General features: G+C 42.7%; 3 protein-coding genes across 3 annotated transcripts; 2 read left to right on the forward strand and 1 right to left on the reverse strand.

The window, feature by feature from the left end:
• The first annotated feature begins 136 nt into the window (after positions 1-136).
• lrrc51 (leucine rich repeat containing 51) lies at positions 137-3,034 on the forward strand. The gene is made up of 4 exons (XM_079513953.1): positions 137-258; positions 631-830; positions 1,081-1,229; positions 2,403-3,034. Exons 1-4 carry the CDS (start codon positions 207-209, stop codon positions 2,551-2,553), a joined length of 552 nt encoding a protein of 183 aa, XP_079370079.1. The 5' UTR covers positions 137-206; the 3' UTR covers positions 2,554-3,034.
• Positions 3,035-3,871: 837 nt separating this feature from the next.
• Positions 3,872-9,579, forward strand: lamtor1 (late endosomal/lysosomal adaptor, MAPK and MTOR activator 1). The gene is made up of 5 exons (XM_079514763.1): positions 3,872-4,160; positions 7,403-7,548; positions 7,649-7,726; positions 7,944-8,067; positions 8,991-9,579. Exons 1-5 carry the CDS (start codon positions 4,119-4,121, stop codon positions 9,081-9,083), a joined length of 483 nt encoding a protein of 160 aa, XP_079370889.1. The 5' UTR covers positions 3,872-4,118; the 3' UTR covers positions 9,084-9,579.
• A 3,189-nt stretch (positions 9,580-12,768) lies between these two features.
• On the reverse strand, positions 12,769-16,906 carry sfrp2l (secreted frizzled-related protein 2 like). The gene is made up of 4 exons (XM_079514491.1): positions 16,612-16,906; positions 15,012-15,268; positions 14,584-14,664; positions 12,769-14,191 (listed from the first exon to the last, which is right to left on the reverse strand). The coding sequence occupies exons 1-4, from the start codon at positions 16,872-16,874 to the stop codon at positions 13,785-13,787; spliced, it is 1,008 nt and encodes a 335-aa protein (XP_079370617.1). The 5' UTR covers positions 16,875-16,906; the 3' UTR covers positions 12,769-13,784.
• Between the last annotated feature and the right edge of the window lie 443 nt (positions 16,907-17,349).

The raw sequence follows: 17,349 nt of genomic DNA on the forward strand, positions 1-17,349 counted from the left end.
GACGGCATGCCGCGGTGACCTAAAACGCACCTTATCACCTAAAACTGGAGTATGAATAGGCCATTAGGGTCCCTGGATGCCACTCTGAGATCCATTGAGCTAGAAAACCAATTCATGCCATTTCCTGTTTCCTCAGTCCTCAGGTTAAAACATCTGTCTGGAGTCTCCTCAGTCCTCACACATCTGTCTGGAGGAGTCTGTAGAACATGTACAGTGCTCCTGTGGATTTCTCATTTCAAAGCATCACGTCGGTGGCAGGTACAGCCTGGTTTCCATCTCTACAAGGGGTGGCAGGTACAGCCTGGTTTCCATCTCTACAAGGGGGGTGTGCCTGTTGCCCGTTGGTATCGATGTACACGTAGCATAGCAGTTTTTCCTTCCCGATACCGATTCCCATAACCTGTGTATCGGTCGATATTGAGTACCGATGCCGTGCCTTAGTATAGTATAGGTCGTGCCCAGGCTTTTCTCTTTGCAGATGAGTAAGGCTGGGGCCGAGGCTACCCATCTGCTATTCTTTTGTGAAAGCTTTCCCCGGCCCACAACAATGCTGGGATTCTGTGAGTGTTTCAGTAAGTACTAAGTACAGACACACCACATGCCCATGGTTCATTTCTTTCCCTGTTCCAGATGCACAGGAGCCCAGAGCTGGACTGCGTCCGTTGAGGAAGAATAAGGAGAGCAAATACCTGTGTGGCTCTCTGCGTCTCAACAACAACGACATAGCTGACCTGAGCAACTTCCTTCACAACATCAGCTGCTTCCTGGCAGAACCGCGGAAGCTCGCCTGGCTGGACTTGTCCTTTAACAGCATGTCACACATAGACACCGTAAGTCTGTTACCTGTTACACATATAGACACAGTGAACTGTCTTTTAACAGACACATTTTGAATATATATATATATATTTATTATTATTATTTTACTCAAATATTTTGTTCTGGAGGTCCTTGGAACAAAATGTTTTTAAATGTGTGTGTGTGTGTGTGTGTGTGTGTGTGTGTGTGTGTGTGTGTGTGTGTGTGTGTGTGTGTGTGTGTGTGTGTGTGCGTGTGTGCGTGCGTGTGCATGTATCCCAGGTATTGTGTGAGCTACGGGAGCTGCGTGTATTGTATCTTCATGGAAACAACATCTGTAGTCTGTCTGAGGTGGACAAGTTGGGAGAACTGGTGCATCTCCACACCATCACTCTGCATGGGAACCTCATAGAGAACCAACCAGGATACAGGTAGATAGATACACAGCAGAAACCTTGTGCTGTATCTCCATATTTCAACTTTTTAATGTTTTTTTGTGTTGTTTTTTTGTGATTGAATGCTGTCGTCGTACAAGAGTCATGCAAATGTAGTGCAAATAGCTGATCTACAACTCACAACGTGTGTTGTGAGCGTTTTGTTACACCTTGTATGTTGCAATGCGACACCTTGTGAGCTTGTACATCTGCTATTTGTCATATGGCAATGTATAGGGAGATAAGAGTGTCACTGCAAAGAGTTTGCAATTATTGCTCGCATACGCACGCGTGCGTGCGTGCGTGCGTGTGTGTGTGTCATGTAACAGGCACTGAGCAAGCATGCAGCAGCACAGCATTTTAGCAGGTGCTTCAATGGAGCAGAGATCGGTTTCCTATTACATACCTAGCTACAGTCTGCACCGCAACAGCATTCATACTCCAAATTGAACACACAGATCTATTGCTCTGGTTGTGCACAACTGCATTACAGTGAAGTGATCTGTGACTTGACATTTTTATTTTAATTTGTATAAAATAATTGGGGCGAGAATACAGCCAGGGTGCACATCTCTAACCTCTTACACGCTCTTTACACTCTCTTTAGATCAGTGGTTCTCAAAGTGTGGTCCAGTTTAACGACTTTAGTTTAAACCTATGTACATCGACTTATTGAAAATTGTCGAACTACAAGCTTTCTCGCTTGTACCCAGCTGTATAGTGAAAATAAACCATAATCCTTTTTTATTCCTGTCTTGTTCTACAAGCTCACAGCTTACATTTCTTACATATTTTTCTGGCCCCAGAATAGGAACACTAGGGTTAATGTAGCTAACTGTAGATAAAGTGCTTGTGTGGAAGAACACAGTATGCAACCATGGATAACACACCATTGTGTGTGTGTGTGTGTGTGTGTGTGTGTGTGTGTGTGTGTGTGTGTGTGTGTGTGTGTGTGTGTGTGTGTGTGTGTGTGTGTGTGTGTGTGTGTGTGTGTGTGTGTGTGTGTGTGTGTGTGTGTGTGTGTGTGCGTGCGTGCGTGCGTGCGTGCGTGCGTGCGTGCGTGCGTGCGTGCGTGCGTGCGTGCGTGCGTGCGTGCGTGCGTGCGTGCGTGCGTGCGTGCGTGCGTGCGTGCGTGTGTGTATTTGTGTGTTTGTGTGTTTGCATGTGTAGGTCTCATATCATCTCTGTTTTGTCGTATTTGAAGAAGGTGGATTTCAGTGCTGTAACAGGCCAGGAAAAGGCCATGGCAAAGATCTGGCATCGACATGATCCCAGCAAATTAACCATCCAACAGTCACCAGTTCACAGGACATCTACTTGAACTAACACTACAACTAAAATACTTTATTTTATGCAGTGGTCGATAGTAACTAAGTATATTTACTAAAGTGTTGTGCATGTGTACAATTTCAAGGTACTTTTACCCTCCTTGAGTATTTTCTTTTTTACTCAACTACATTTATTTGACAACTTTAGTTACTAGTTACTTTTCAGATTTAGATGACTAATAGGCCTGGGTAATAGCCATTTACCAGCTCAATGGCCTTGTGGTTAGACTCTAACCACACTCTAACCGTTAGAGTGTCCGCCCTGGGACGCGACCCCGTTTTGTGCCCCGCGACGGGAGGGGCTGGAAGGAGCACTGCGGCTTGTGAATGGGAGACGTGCTGTCAGTGGGGTAGGGAGCGCTACGCTCTGTTGTAGGGGGGACGAGGATTTACTATTCTGTGCCTATCGGGTCGCAACTTGGGACAGGGCTGAGTCGGCTCAAGTTCGCTTGAGATGGCGCCCCTCCGACGCAGTCTAAAACTATAAGCCAAAATCCCTCCCATTGCAGGGCAGAAATATAGTTACTAGCGTCATGTCCAGGGAGTGTACTTGTACATGATCATGTCCACTGTCCAGGGGGTGTACTTGTACATCAAGCCACCTCGTGCTACAGAAACAGGAGATAAGCTCCTGCCCTATGGGCCTCATGGCTCGGCAAGGTTTACTTACAGAATTAGCCTACAGTGATAGTGATAGTTTTGTTAAAATAAGATAACGTAAAAATTAAAAATAAATGTTTAAATAGCAAAATTCTGATCAATCATTGCTATATGTTATTGTCATTTGTCGTTTTGTTTTGTTTTATTATTTATTGTGTAGCCTATTATGTCATTGTGTATGTGATATATGGACCCTGAGTCTGAAATAAAGATTTAATTGAATTGTCCCTGTCTCTCCAGCTCTTTAGTACACAGAAAATACATGTTCAGACAGTTCAGGTCAGGTCAGGCCAGGGTGAGGGTACCTGTTTAATTTTCTGTTATGAGCCAGGCCAGAGATGGTTGTTCCACTGTCAGTGATAAGGGCATCTGGGCCAGAGCCTTAGAAATAGACATATTATATGGCTCTGATCTGGGCATGGATAAGGGCCCTTTTTTAAACTAGGTCCTCGCCACTCGCTCTACACACTTCCACTCTGTTTGAGCATAGATATACAAATACAAATATTAGAGACGGCACCGGGATTCCCCTTCCACCCAGTGCCATCTGTATTATTTATATATCTATACTCAAACCAGAGCAAGGGTGTGTAGCTGTAGGCTGTAGGGTGAGTGGCTAGGAGCTAGTTTCAAAAAGGGGGACGGTGGCTTCACAAAGAGCGGACGTGACGTCGCAGTGTTGTTGCTTTATGCGTCCAGAGAGCAGCTGCTGTCATGTGACTGTGGCTCCATTCTGTGTGACACTCAGCTGGAAGAGAAGAATACTACAAGAAAACACACACTTTTAAACAAACATACAAACTCTCTCTGTGTGTGTTTGTCGTGAAGCTGGAGTGACTGTAGGTTGTAGTGTAGGTGGTGTAGTTGTAGTGGGACGAGGAGGAGGAGGACAGACGCCATGGGTTGCTGCTACAGCAGCGAGAACGAGACCACAGAGCAGGTAATGATGGTGATGCTAACTATGCTAATGCTACCCATGTTTCTCCAACTTCTTCTTATTCCTTCTACTTCTCCTTCCTCCTCCAGTCCTCGGGTGTAATTTGATTTGATCGGAGATGTTATCGATCGATATCGTTGCGTTTTAGGGGTTCTTTCGGCCCCTGAAACTGATATGTGATTGATTTTTGTTAAGATTTTTGAGAAGCTAGTTATTTTTTACATAGAAGATAGAAGCATCAGATTGCTAGTAGATGCTACAAGGAAGGGCCCATGCAACCACTTTGATTGCAAGTGTCAATCTGTTCCTTTGACTCTGGGAGTGTACAAATGGAACCAAGGCTGCTACGGCTAGCAGCAAACTTGCCTTGGCCTACTGTAATTAATTTAGCCTTGGGTCAAGAAAGACTATCATAGGTGTATGACATCTGTTTTCATGCACAACTGTTAAAATGTATACAATACATCATGGTATGATGATCTAAATCCAAGGCTATAACCAACTACTATTGGATTTGACCTAACCTTCAGTGTTTGGAACCAACGTTATTTAACATTATAGTATATTTGATCAGTAGAAATGTGACCCATTTCACGAATCTGGAGGTTTGTTATTTCTCACTCACATACAAGTACAAGCATGTTCTGAAGAGACTGGCCTAAGTATACATTAAGAATATAATAATAAATACTGGATGATATTAATATAGCTTTAGCAACAGTACCAAATGTGCAAGATTCAGAAGGCAAGGCATACCTGTCTACTTCAAAATCACATGTCTATTGGTTTTACTTTCAGGTCATGATGAATGGTCAGACTCATTATCATTCATAGTCTATATTTGCAGCCCTGTGTCTGTCAACTGCACACAGATGTATGTGTGTCACATGACATGATGGTGGTGCACAAATGCCATCACTAGAACTCTGGAAATATAACTTGTGCACCACCAGAGACATGTGAACATGAAATGTAATCATAACTATTATGATGCTGTACATTTCATTTCAGATCTACATCATGACTACATGTCTATTACTACTACTACTACTAGAACAGTATATGTTTTTTGGTGTTTAATGTTTATACAGATCCCCATTAATCCTCACTGCAGTGAAGGCTACTCTTCCTCAAATTAAAACATAATACAATGGAATTATACCAATAGACAAAACAAAAAAGTGCATTCTATGAATTATTACTAGCATAATTACTCTTTGGTTTATTGGCCAAAAAATTACACACTATCCAATTACACTATACACACAGTTCAAACATTAAGCAAGCCAACTAAACAACTCTTTATGAATCACTGCTTCCTTCATTTTCTTTTTGGAGCTTTATGTATTGTCTATAACTATATTATATGTGGAGGGAGCCCATTCCAATGGGTCCCTGCTCTATACATTACAGTTTTCTCAAGCTCATTAGTTCTTGGTAAAGACGGAGGAAAGTGACCACCCATAGCCTGTCTGGTGGCATAGCCATATCTAGTATTGGTGGGTTGTATGTATCACAACAAATGTGCAGGTTTACCAGTATGATGGATGTTGAACCGAAATGTCACAAGGCTACAAGGCAGCCAACCTTTGATCCACTTTCACCCAAGACAGTATAGCTAGCAGCATGCATCCACTCAACAATACTCCTCCCAGAGCAGCGTAGAGCATAGAGCACCAAATTGTTGGGCAATAATCAAGACAGGATGAAACTAGATGTAGTTGGTTTGATTTTAGTAGTGTAATAAAAAATGGGAAACTTTTTTTGGACCTGATGAAGGTTAAGATTCAGTTTATGCACTGAGCAAACTATTAATGCCCGGCTACTTGATCATGCTACAGCATCACAAAAGCATCAAGTAGATCCACAAGTGACGCGTTTTGCGCTTGTAGATCTGTTACTTTTGAATTTGAATCCGGAAAAGCAACCGTTTTGGACATGAGGTTTCCACCCAACAGAGACCATATTATAATTTTCTTTCAACTCACTGAATTGCAATGATACCAGAAGTATCAGAAGACACTAAGGTGGTCTTTAGACGAGAACGGTGTTCATGGGAAACGGCTTGCTATCGTTAGACGAGAACAGCGTTTTCAGGAGGTGAAAACGCAACAAAGTGAAACCACGTTCCACTGATTGACTGGGCAAATTAGCATCGCTAATGGGGGGGGGGGGGGGGGGTGTAGGTGAGAACGGGTTTGCTGACGTGTGAATGGAGGGACATTGAAAACAAAGGTGGCTTGCATGCTGTCGTTTGCTACCAACAGAAATTTGCATGCACAAGGGCTGCCAAAGTAGGCTATCATTTGTTGTTTTTCTTGTTTTTTCACCCCCTCTCTTCGAAGTTAGACTGGGCAAGCTGTCTAAACTGACGCCGGTGACAGACAGACAGACACACACGTAACGCTTTCTCTCTCCTCTCGTTGATTCAATGCTGTGCAGTGCAGTGAGGCAACTACTCAGGCAAGGCGCAAGATAATAATAATTATGCCAACAGCTAAAGTTTGTATGTAACGTTGCCCGTCTGTAGACTAGAGGAGTCTAGTTCCATGCAGCGAGAGCTCCACCTCCGCCAATCTGCATTGGGGGACACAGCCCACAATGTGTCGCTGATGCAGCTTGTAGATCAGCTCTGTTCCCTGCACGTCTATTAAAAGGGATGAAAATAAATAAATAGCGCGTGACAGAGTGTCTGTGGGAACCGATAGAGCGGACCGAAATTGAATTATTGTAACGGGTACCTGGGCTGGTACCCAAGCACTTTCGGTTCGGTACATGCTTGGTCCCGAGGTTCGGGACCCACCCCTACTCGTGGCCCAATCAACCAGTTTCAGCAATGACACATTGAACACCTTGTCCCAATATGTTTGATTATTTCAATATTACATATTTTCCCAGAATGTTTCATTATTATACAGACATTTGGGATATACAAATTACAAAAGGATTCAGGCTGTATAACCGTTATAAAGCTACTGTAAAGAGACGGCTCTACTCTAATGAAAGTCAAAACATATTAACGGGGACAAGAGATATCCTATGGCAAGGAGAGACTTCATGCTTTGGAAACAACTCCCAAGGACAGATATGTCCCTGGCCTGTACACAGGCACAACGTGAACCTACTGTATATAGCAGAGACCACCATACTTCAGAGATCCATCCATATACACATAGTACACCCATACATCTAAAAACCTCCATTTCTTTGACTGTAATATAAATAATGTTTTGTGGTTTGTGCAGGATCAAGACGATGAGCATAAGCGTTTGATCGATCCCAACCCCGACAGTAAACCCCCCAACGGGACCGACTGGAGTCCTGCCAACGTGCCCTCGGCACGCACAGACGAACAGGCTCTCCTAACATCCATCCTCACCAAGACAGCACTGTAAGACATGCTCTCTATACTGTGAATTCAGGGCCATGGTCTGTCTGCCATGTACCAAAAGAGTGAATAGACTGTGATTGATTGCTTTCTCTGTCTGTAGGAACATCATCGATGTCTCAGCCGCAGACTCTCAGGGGATGGAGCAGCATGAATATATGGACAAAGCAAGGCAATACAGGCATGTGGTCATTATTTTAACCCATTAACACCGGGAAAACATCTGTCATTTGGCTATTCAAAAATAGATATACAAGCTTGTAGATCTGCTATATTTGAATAATCGTGATAATACATGCAAAGAATTTACAATGTGCACTTTAAACAAACTAGGTTAATAAAAATAACATGCAGGTTCTGTTTGGGTAAAGCTTTTGTTTTGTATGTTTGTCTTTCAGTACAAAGCTGGCAGTGCTGAGCAACACTATGCCGCAGAAGAAGGCCCATGCCCTGCCCTCTCTCACCAGCCAGCCACACCAAGTGCTGGCCAGCGATCTGGTGCCATATTCAGATGTTCAGCAGGTGAATGTTAACACGTTTTATAAATGCAGACACTGTCAGTTATACTTTTATAACTCTTTTGAGATGCATTTTAGCAGATGCTTTTAAGTGAATCTTGCATCTGTCTAAACAACATTATGTCTAAATCAAATTCTTAACATTTGTGGTCCGGAAAAAACAAATCTAAAGTAAGAGACAAAACAAGGGAATGAGTAACCAAGAAGCGGCCATGGTTGAATGTTTGGAGAGCCGGCCTGGGAAACCGAAGGTCCGAGTTTCGATTCCAGACCTCAGTGTTGAGGTGTCCATGAGAACAATTTGACGGCGGCTAATTGTTTAATGTTTAATCCAGGGTAATCCACGCGTAATACTCTAAACCCGCTAAAGAAATAGTGGATTTGTCCCAGACCTGGTGACGAGGCCGTCACGTTATGATGATGAAACCGGAAATCAAGTCATCCTCTGGGCTGCTAGGGCTTCTAGGAAATTGAGCCCAATGCATGTGAACGGGCTGTTTTGTTTAGACTACAACATGCGGTGCAGGGTGGTTTCGTTTCGCATTGTCATGGCCGCAGGTTCTTCTGATCAACAACAAACCATCAGACTATTTTTCGCCGAATTTTCATGGTTGAAAGCTGCAAATACTTCGGCGTATGCTCTAAAGGTAATAAAACAATCTCGGCAGCGTAGAATATTGGATTAAATAGCGGGGAACGCGGGTTATGCAGTAGAACTGTTAAGGGGGTCCCCAGCGAAAATAGTTAATATCGCATCACAATAATTTAACCGCACAAGTGCTGCGCTGCAAGTTTGTACATAAGCTATTTTGAGTTTCGTTAGGGAGTCGAGATCGTTCATGACTTTCTGTAGAACGTCATTGCACATTTTGGGTGGTTTTTGGCAAACCTCACAGTGATTACAACCCTTTTTTTCTTTTCTTACAGGTGTCCAAGATAGCAGCGTATGCATACAGTGCAATATCTCAGATCAAGGTGGACGCGAAAGAAGAGCTGGTTGTTCAGTTTGCCATCCCCTGATTCAGCGTCTCAGGCCTGCATATCCTTGCCACCACTCGTCTCATACCTCTCCCAGGAAATGAAATCACTATTTATCCATCTTCATTAACGGACATGCCTGTCAAGTATCTAAAGCTACAATCCAGAACTTATTTTAAATGAATAAAACGTTTTAACCAATCTGTATGGTAGAGTATGTTAATACAATATAACTAGCATATCTTCATTGGTTGGAGGTGGTCTCCCTACTTTTCTATTGAGACATTCAGACCCAGATATTGGGTAGGACCCCAGGTTGACAATGTCAGTAAAGTTATTTGAAGAAGTTAGTTTGGACATCGTTGCAATTATCTCTCTGTTTGGAGAGAGACGCAACGGACATGGAAATTAGGGATTGTAGCTTTACACTACAGATGCTCATAGATTAAGGGTTGTCAGGCAGCCTTGGTTTTTTATAATGTATGATTTCTATGATGTTTAACATGACTGAATATGATAATAAATCACCCTAAAGCATGCTGCGGTTGGCTCTTGCTTCACAAAGAAGCGAACCGAGCCTTTTGTTTAGCTGCATAAACGGGCAAGCAACACAGCTTTACATAAATGAATACACAATTTACAATTAAGAATAATTTACAATACAGAAATTACATTACAAAATAATTGGTTCTGGACTTCTAGTCTCTGTTAGCCAGGATATACATTCTGGTTGGTAAATAAATATTCATTCCTAACAGTTAAATGTTGGGACGTTAATCAGGAATTGTGATGACAAAATGGCCTCACACAAGACCATGGCTAACCATACCGTAGAAGCACCATTTTTCTAATTTACATTAGACTGGAGTGGGGGTACACAATTATTGATTAGTTCTCACTTGTGGATGTCTAATATCCTTGTTTTGGATTATTTTTTTGATGACACTATCCACCCATTATTTGCCCTAACGCAGCAAGGGAGAAATTAAGGCAGTCAAATTTGGTCACTTTTTAAGTCATTTTGGGAGTTGCTCTAATCCTGTTCCTGTCTTTGACAATAAATGGCAATCAAGACTTGAAGGATGAATCTGGCCATGCTGCTGCATACAGAAATATAGTAGGCAATAGAACATCACCACAAGCCCTAGCATCCCTTATTCTGGGTCATAATATGCAGACATTAGTGAAAATAGCAGATCTACAAGCTCATAGTGTGCCATGATGCATTGTGTGCTTGTAGGTTGGATATTTTTACTATTTGACGCAGTATTTTAAGTATGGCGTCATTCAATTTTGACTAATTTGGCTCATCCAAGTGGAAGATTTATTGTAGATGTGATTAGCACTGAGACACCTTGTTCATGTTGTATTCTAGACAGCCAATAGTTGTCCCGTTTGAGGTGACATCTAGTGCTCTACGTCTACGCAGCTGGTCTTTGCTGAGTGAGGGATGTAAAGATAGGCCAATCTGTGCCAATTGGAGGGGGCGGGTTTAAACACGATTTTGGACACCTTGCCTGAGTTTACATACGTAGATCGAAACGATGCATCTTCACTTTTTCTAGCTCAAACTAATTAATCTGGCAGCCCCTTGTATCCATATCCCATAACTTCACATATTTAATTTCAGTGGTGACAGCAGGTCAACAAGGGGTTGCAGGTGGGAGGTTGCAGGGGCCGGACAACATATTGAATAGCGTTTTTTTGATGCCTTCTTTGTACAGAATATTGTGGTTCGTTCGAATACAAATAAAGAACATGAGCCTGAAATGGATTGTACGTACCCTATACGGTCTCCTTAGTAGGAAGGACTTTGTTCAGGATTGGCTTGAGGTCTTGGGATTGAAAAGATTTGTATTAAAAGAAAAACACTTTCAGAATCCCAGCTTTGTTAGCTTTTTAAAAAGCTTGAGAGTGTAACAAGTTAATTCAGAGTGGATCAGAAAATAACTGCCATTGCAGCGTGATCGTCTCCCACTGTCCAGGCACAGATTACCTTAAATGATTTATTTATTTGTTTTTCTTTTGTTTATGGTATTTGTGCTCTATGGGGCGAGAGCATAAGAGTATGTGTGGACAGGGAGACAGGGAGAACCTGTCCTGCGTCTGTAAAGGGAAGATCTGCAAGGCTCTGATGACTTTTCAACCACACGTTCAGTTTGGGCTTTTTCTTTGTTTGCAGTGTGGTCTTAGCGTTTGTTAGCTTTCTGTTTTTTGTTTTAGTTTTACGTTAAAATGTATAATACTACCTGGATTATGTTTGTCATTTCTTAGGCTAGCACCAAAAAGGTTTTAAGATCTTGTTTTGTTCTTTTAATAATGCATTAATTAAAGACTTTAAACATAAAAACTGTGTGTTAAATAATTGTGTGTGTGTGTGTGTGTGTGTGTGTGTGTGTGTGGGAGGCGCTGGTTGACTAATATTCTAATAAAGTAATTGTAAAGAAACCAAAGCAATGATATTTGGCTCATCATTCTAAAAATAATACACACCGTAGACTTAGACTAGAGTTTACCTTCAGACTGATAACTTGACCAATATTCAATCATTAGCCTACAGAAATACAACATATTTTCCATATATTAAACTCCAAGCGTTAAACATAAAGCTCTATAATGTGATAATCATTGCAATAGTGTTTGTTCAGTAAGAGGCGTCTCCTTGTCTCTCCAACTCTTTAAAGGTGCTGTTGGTGATATTTCTGTTAATCCCTTAAAACCGAGAAAGCATCCATGTCATTTTAGATTTTGCGTTGGCTATTCAAAAATAGCAGATATACAAGCTCAGAACTAACGATTAAGTAGGCATTTGTAGAATCGGCCTCAGCAGATCTTAATGGGTTAGAAAACTGGTTCCCAAATATTTTGGGCTGTGCACCCCGTTACCTCCCAACCTAGCTGATGCACCCCGTTACCTCCCAACCTAGCTGATGCACCCCGTTACCTCCCAACCTAGCTGATGCACCCCGTTACCTCCCAACCTAGCTGATGCACCCCGTTACCTCCCAACCTAGCTGATGCACCCCGTTACCTCCCAACCTAGCTGATGCACCCCGTTACCTCCCAACCTAGCTGTGCACCCCGTTACCTCCCAAACTAGCTGATGCACCCCGTTACCTCCCAACCTAGCTGATGCACCCCGTTACCTCCCAACCTAGCTGATGCACCCCGTTACCTCACAACCTAGCTGATGCACCCCACGAGGCCTAGACAAAGTTAAATATATGAACATATTTTTATATGCAACATATATGTTTATATGACATTCGAAATTGGCCGCCTGCATGTGGACATAAGCTATATACGATATATTTCATATTCACATGTGCAGCATATGTGTTGTTTTAAAAACATGCCCCCCACCATTTCCTGAAGTTAATATTTTTGACAAAGCTGGTTTCTGCGCGACAGCAAATATACAAACTCAGCGCATCACTTTGTGCCGTTCTATGAGCTTGCTAAAATGCCACAGACTTTCCCGGTTTTAATGGGTTAACAATAACATGTCTCAATATAATATTCAAGTCTGCTTTATTTTCTGTACACATTTTTATTGTAATTTACTGTAGTTCAACACAAACTCTTCGTGAGACATATCTACAGTAACTAGATTTAAGTATATAAATAAGGCATGATATACAGTATAAGTATACACTCAAAATACTGCGAACATTGTTTTCAAATGATCAATATTCAATACTATGTACAAAGAAATAGTGTCCTGAGCTTAATGGCATGATTGCATGCACCAAATGTCCAAGAAGTGGGTTTTTTGTCACATTCCTAAGTCAATAATTTGATGACCGGGTCACCATCGGTCAGTAAGAGACCGGAGACCACGCCGATCGTCAAATTATTGGCTCAGGAATGCGACAAAAATAATCTTCATTGGGAGTGTAATTGATAGAAATGTTTTTATTTTTGGGTAACCTACATATTTAATATCGCTCTGGGTGCTTTGAAATGCATTGTCTGCACCATAATACAAAGGCTGCTAATAGCTATTGTATTTATTCAGTAAGTCTGTTGAAAAACGCATGGTTGCAGACTGTTCTCTTGAATGTGATAATAATGGACCTCAGCAGCACCAGTTATTGACAGAAATCGGAGGTTGCATTAAAACTTCTTCCTAGTTTATTAGTACTAGGAGAAAATATCTGAAAAAGCAGAAAAATCCCACAGCACTCCAGATTAGATGAATAGTCTTTTAGGTGCACGGCTCAATAATGCAATGGGAATGAAGAAGTAGCCAGCACATAATGGATGTCTGCAATGGGAATGAAGAAGTAGCCAGCACATAATGGATGTCTGCAATGGGAATGAAGAAGTAGCCAGCACATAATGGATGTCTGCGGATCAAGGTGTTGGCTCTCATGCAACTTTTCCACAGCATCGACGCAGTACGGAAACGGAACCTAGGGATTGTTTTCACAGACTCCTCTCTCTAGTTACAATTTACTTGGCACAATAGATAATGAAGGCAGCCTAGAAGTGTGCAGTTGAGCTGCAAATGCCAAATGTTGATGTCAAATGTTGTGAGGTAAGATAAGATAAATCATTATCTTACATCATCTAGAAAAGTAAAAATGTAATCTGTCGATTCATACTTCAGAAGGTTACAGTAAGAATCCCAAGATACTTAGTTACATAGGATCTCAAGCTATTGGACACTATATGAACCACCAGTAACAGCCGCTGTCAGTGAATATGACAAAATGTCAATGGCTGATGATGTGTATCCACCTATAGCACTGAGCATGGCTGTCTTAACAGAGCCCTGATGAACTTCTTCAGCTCTCTGTCCTCTCTAGTCCATTTCACCAGCCTGCTCAACACAAGGCGTCCCTCGTCAGCCTTAGCCAAGCCCAGGAACCATCCCCCTGCGACGGGTGCGGCCTTCTCCCCTTCCTCTTTCCTTCCCGAATGCCTCTCCTCCGCCGCTCTTCCGGCCTCCATGGTGTCGTCCAGGCCTGGGCAGATGCAGGCCCCCCCCTCGGGCAGCCAGAGGGCATTGTGGGCCATGGCCCCTCCGACCCCCTCGGCTCTTTCTGCTCCGCCTCCGGCCCACCTCAGGATGCGGCTGCGGCCCAGGGGCACCAGCTGGCGGTCTCCGCCCACCACGGACACACTGCCCAGTCGTAACTTGAACGCTGCAAGAGGAGAAGGGGGAGGGGCGGTTAGAGCAGTGGTTCTCAAAACTTTTAATTTCAAGGACCCCCAGGTTTGGTATGCATTACCAGGGTCAGTGGTTTTCATGTCAAGGACCCCTAAAATATATGTTATTTAGCCATGGACACCTATTTTGTGCCAGGGATCCCCCATACAAGATTGTTGTTGTTAAAATGTTTCAAAAATGGAAAATAGCAGGAGTTTGCAATGCACGACGCGTTGTGAGCGTGTAGATCGGCTATCTTCAAATAGCCAGTGTATATACTATGGTGGTTAAACATTTTTTTATTAACAAATGTATTTTGACAAAAGCATGCCACCGAATTCATGTAAAACAAACATATTATTGATGGAGGGTGCTGACTGCTCTCACCATATGGACTTTGGCAGAAGTTGTCCTGGATGTCAGTCTCTCCCTCAGCGGCCAGACTGCAAGCATCACAGATCACAGTTCCTGTAGGGTTGAAAAAAAGTGTAAGCTCTATATTCTAAATAAATGGTAAATGGTGCTTTTATATAGCACCTTTATCCAAGGCGCTTTACAATGATTGTGCATTTACATTCACACACACATTCATACACCTATGACGGAGGAAACCATTCAAGGCACACCAGTCATGCTAGTGTTAAACCCCAGCATCTATATTGTGGCCTGGGGATGGCTCAGATTAGTCGATCGGCTATTTTCTGCGAAAGCCATCCTCACAATAACAGCCAACAGAAAATACACTGGTGTAGAGCCCTGAAGGACACCGGGGAACCATATGGGGTTTAAGTGGTTAAAGAAACAACAGCACAAACCTTTGGACGCCTCCTCGTGCGTGGCCTCCTGTGTCATAGTGGTCTCCAGCTCCCCAGACTGTGGGATGCAGAGGTCGGTGCCCTGGGGGAACCTGGAGCAGTTGAACATGTCGGGCCAGGGGAACCCGAAGGCGTTCATGACGGGCACACATCCATCCCGGACCGCCTCGCACAGAGCCCTGCACGGCATCACGGCTCCACTCAGTTCCGGCAGACACACGGGGGCGAAGAGGGAGCACAGGAACTTCTTGGTATCCCTGGTGGTGCAAAAGTAAATTGATTTTATTTTGATGGTTGGTATATATTGGTATATTGATTGAGTGTGTGTGTGTGTGTGTGTGTGTGTGTGTGTGTGTGTGTGTGTGTGTGTGTGTGTGTGTGTGTGTGTGTGTGTGTGTGTGTGTGTGTGTGTGTGTGTTGCTCATCTACATAAGCATGTAGATCCACTATTTTCACAATATTTATCTGTTTTTATTTTGCTGGCTGCAAAGTCTGAGAACCACTGGGGTATACAACATAAAAATACAACAAATATAAAAGTACATATACTCAAGTATTGTACTCAGGGTTTCTGTAAAATGTTAAGCCTTTTTATTAATATCATTTTAAGACCAAACAACAAAAAAAGTGTGATGTTTATATAGCCTACATTACAGGGAGGTCATAACGTCTATTGTTCATTAAGTGCCAGGAATGCCATGAAACCCCCTGCTAGTCTGTTTCGCACCTGATTAGTTTATCTATTGTATAACCTAAGTACCGGCAATCTGGGGACAAGCCTGTGCTGTTGTGTTGCTAATGCTTACTAATGTGCTTACTAATGTGGCCTACTACTAAATGTTGAGTGAGAACAAAGCTAAAGTAAACATTTTAAACATTGTTGTGTGGTTTCATATTGTTTTGCTAGCCAACTTCTGCAGAAACCCTGTTGTGTAGCTGGGATATACTGTCTTGCAAAAAAATTAAAGGCATTAATTAGACAAGAGATGAGGTAGGCTACATTTCCACTCCACTAGTAGTCCCAGAGTCAGTTCCCGAGTCGACTGCAGAAAACTGATCTGCTTAGTCAAAGATTTAGGATGTATTTATATCGATTCTGACATCGTCACTGTCAGAATCGATAAAAACATCTACGAGTCTAAATCTTAGGCTATTATCTGCTAATTACTGGCCAAAACATACATTCACAAATTAAGCTTGTAGATAATATTTTTAGGATTTGTACCACTTTTGACAAAACTTGTCAAATGTGAATAGCAACAGGATTTTAGGCTCACTAGACAGTGTAGGCCTATTTTCTACACTGCGGCTACTTAAGAAAACAATAAAGAAAGAAGGAAAACTCTTCATTACAATTTAGCAGATTCTCTTCCAGCGCAATTTACAACACGCTAGGTAAATAATCACGCAGAGAGAAGAGAACTGAACGGTGTATTACTATTGTCTCAATAAACTGGATCGTAAACCAAAAAGCTACAGTATATCCCGGCTACCATCGAAAGAAATAAGAATCTGTACATTGAACACCAAGTAAACAAGAGCCTGGTATGTGTTTAACATGCTAGATAGTAGATTACATCCTTAACGGACGGTAGCATACCTGTGGCACAGCTTGGAGATCAGTGGCAGCCAGGAGGCAGACTGCTGTTGCGCCTCCCGTAGCGAGGTGTGGTCCAGCAGGTTGGGAACCCGCATCTGTCGGTATCCGACGCCGTGGCACAGGGAGAAGGTGCTGGGGATCGGTTTGCACACGGAGCGCACGGCAGAGGAGCCGCTCAACTGTGCGTAAGTCTGTGCGTCGGAACTGCCAGAAGAACGCGCAAATAGGAGTCCAAGGATACATAGGATACAAGCGGAGGCCATGATGAATGATGGATCGTTGTTGTTGTTAGAAAACAATAACTGAACTGAAGTTCTCTCCCAGCTCAGTCACTCGTGTCTATACTCGACCTGGCTGTGACTGTGAGTGTGAGAGGTGTGTGTGCGATTATGAACAAAGAGGGGGGTGGGGGTGGGGGTGCAGGCTCCTCCTCTCAGCCATATCCCACCCTGTCAAACAGGTTTCATGACGCCCCACATACTTAATGGGTGGGGGTACTGGGTAGACTAGAGCAGTTGTAAATCCAAATGTAGTCATTCCAAACCTTTTTTCATTGTATTTGAGATTGAGGCCAAGCAGTAGGCTACAATGTAGCCTACCTAACTAACAAAACAAAAAGAAAGAAAGAAAGAAAGAAAGAAAGAAAGAAAGAAAGAAAGAAAGAAAGAAAGAAAGAAAGAAATCTGCAAGAGCTGATGCTTTCTGTTCAGTCTTTAATGTTTTCTGTTGGTAATCTGA

This window comes from Electrona antarctica, assembly GCF_951216825.1.
Source record: "Electrona antarctica genome assembly, chromosome: 11".
In the NCBI taxonomy this organism is placed as follows: domain Eukaryota; kingdom Metazoa; phylum Chordata; class Actinopteri; order Myctophiformes; family Myctophidae; genus Electrona; species Electrona antarctica.

Excerpts from the sequence above, each read along its gene's own strand:
- lrrc51 (XM_079513953.1), top strand. The coding sequence starts at position 207 with ATGTACAGTGCTCCTGTGGATTTCTCATTTCAAAGCATCACGTCGGTG. Across the intron at positions 259-630 it reads AAGCATCACGTCGGTGGCAG|ATGCACAGGAGCCCAGAGCT; the intron begins GTACAGCCTGGT and ends TCCCTGTTCCAG. Across the intron at positions 831-1,080 it reads GCATGTCACACATAGACACC|GTATTGTGTGAGCTACGGGA; the intron begins GTAAGTCTGTTA and ends CATGTATCCCAG.
- lamtor1 (XM_079514763.1), top strand. The coding sequence starts at position 4,119 with ATGGGTTGCTGCTACAGCAGCGAGAACGAGACCACAGAGCAG. Across the intron at positions 4,161-7,402 it reads AGAACGAGACCACAGAGCAG|GATCAAGACGATGAGCATAA; the intron begins GTAATGATGGTG and ends TGGTTTGTGCAG. Across the intron at positions 8,068-8,990 it reads CATATTCAGATGTTCAGCAG|GTGTCCAAGATAGCAGCGTA; the intron begins GTGAATGTTAAC and ends CTTTTCTTACAG.
- sfrp2l (XM_079514491.1), bottom strand. The coding sequence starts at position 16,874 with ATGGCCTCCGCTTGTATCCTATGTATCCTTGGACTCCTATTTGCGCGT. Across the intron at positions 14,665-15,011 it reads GCACGAGGAGGCGTCCAAAG|GAACTGTGATCTGTGATGCT; the intron begins GTTTGTGCTGTT and ends TCAACCCTACAG. Across the intron at positions 14,192-14,583 it reads CTTCTGCCAAAGTCCATATG|CGTTCAAGTTACGACTGGGC; the intron begins GTGAGAGCAGTC and ends CTCCTCTTGCAG.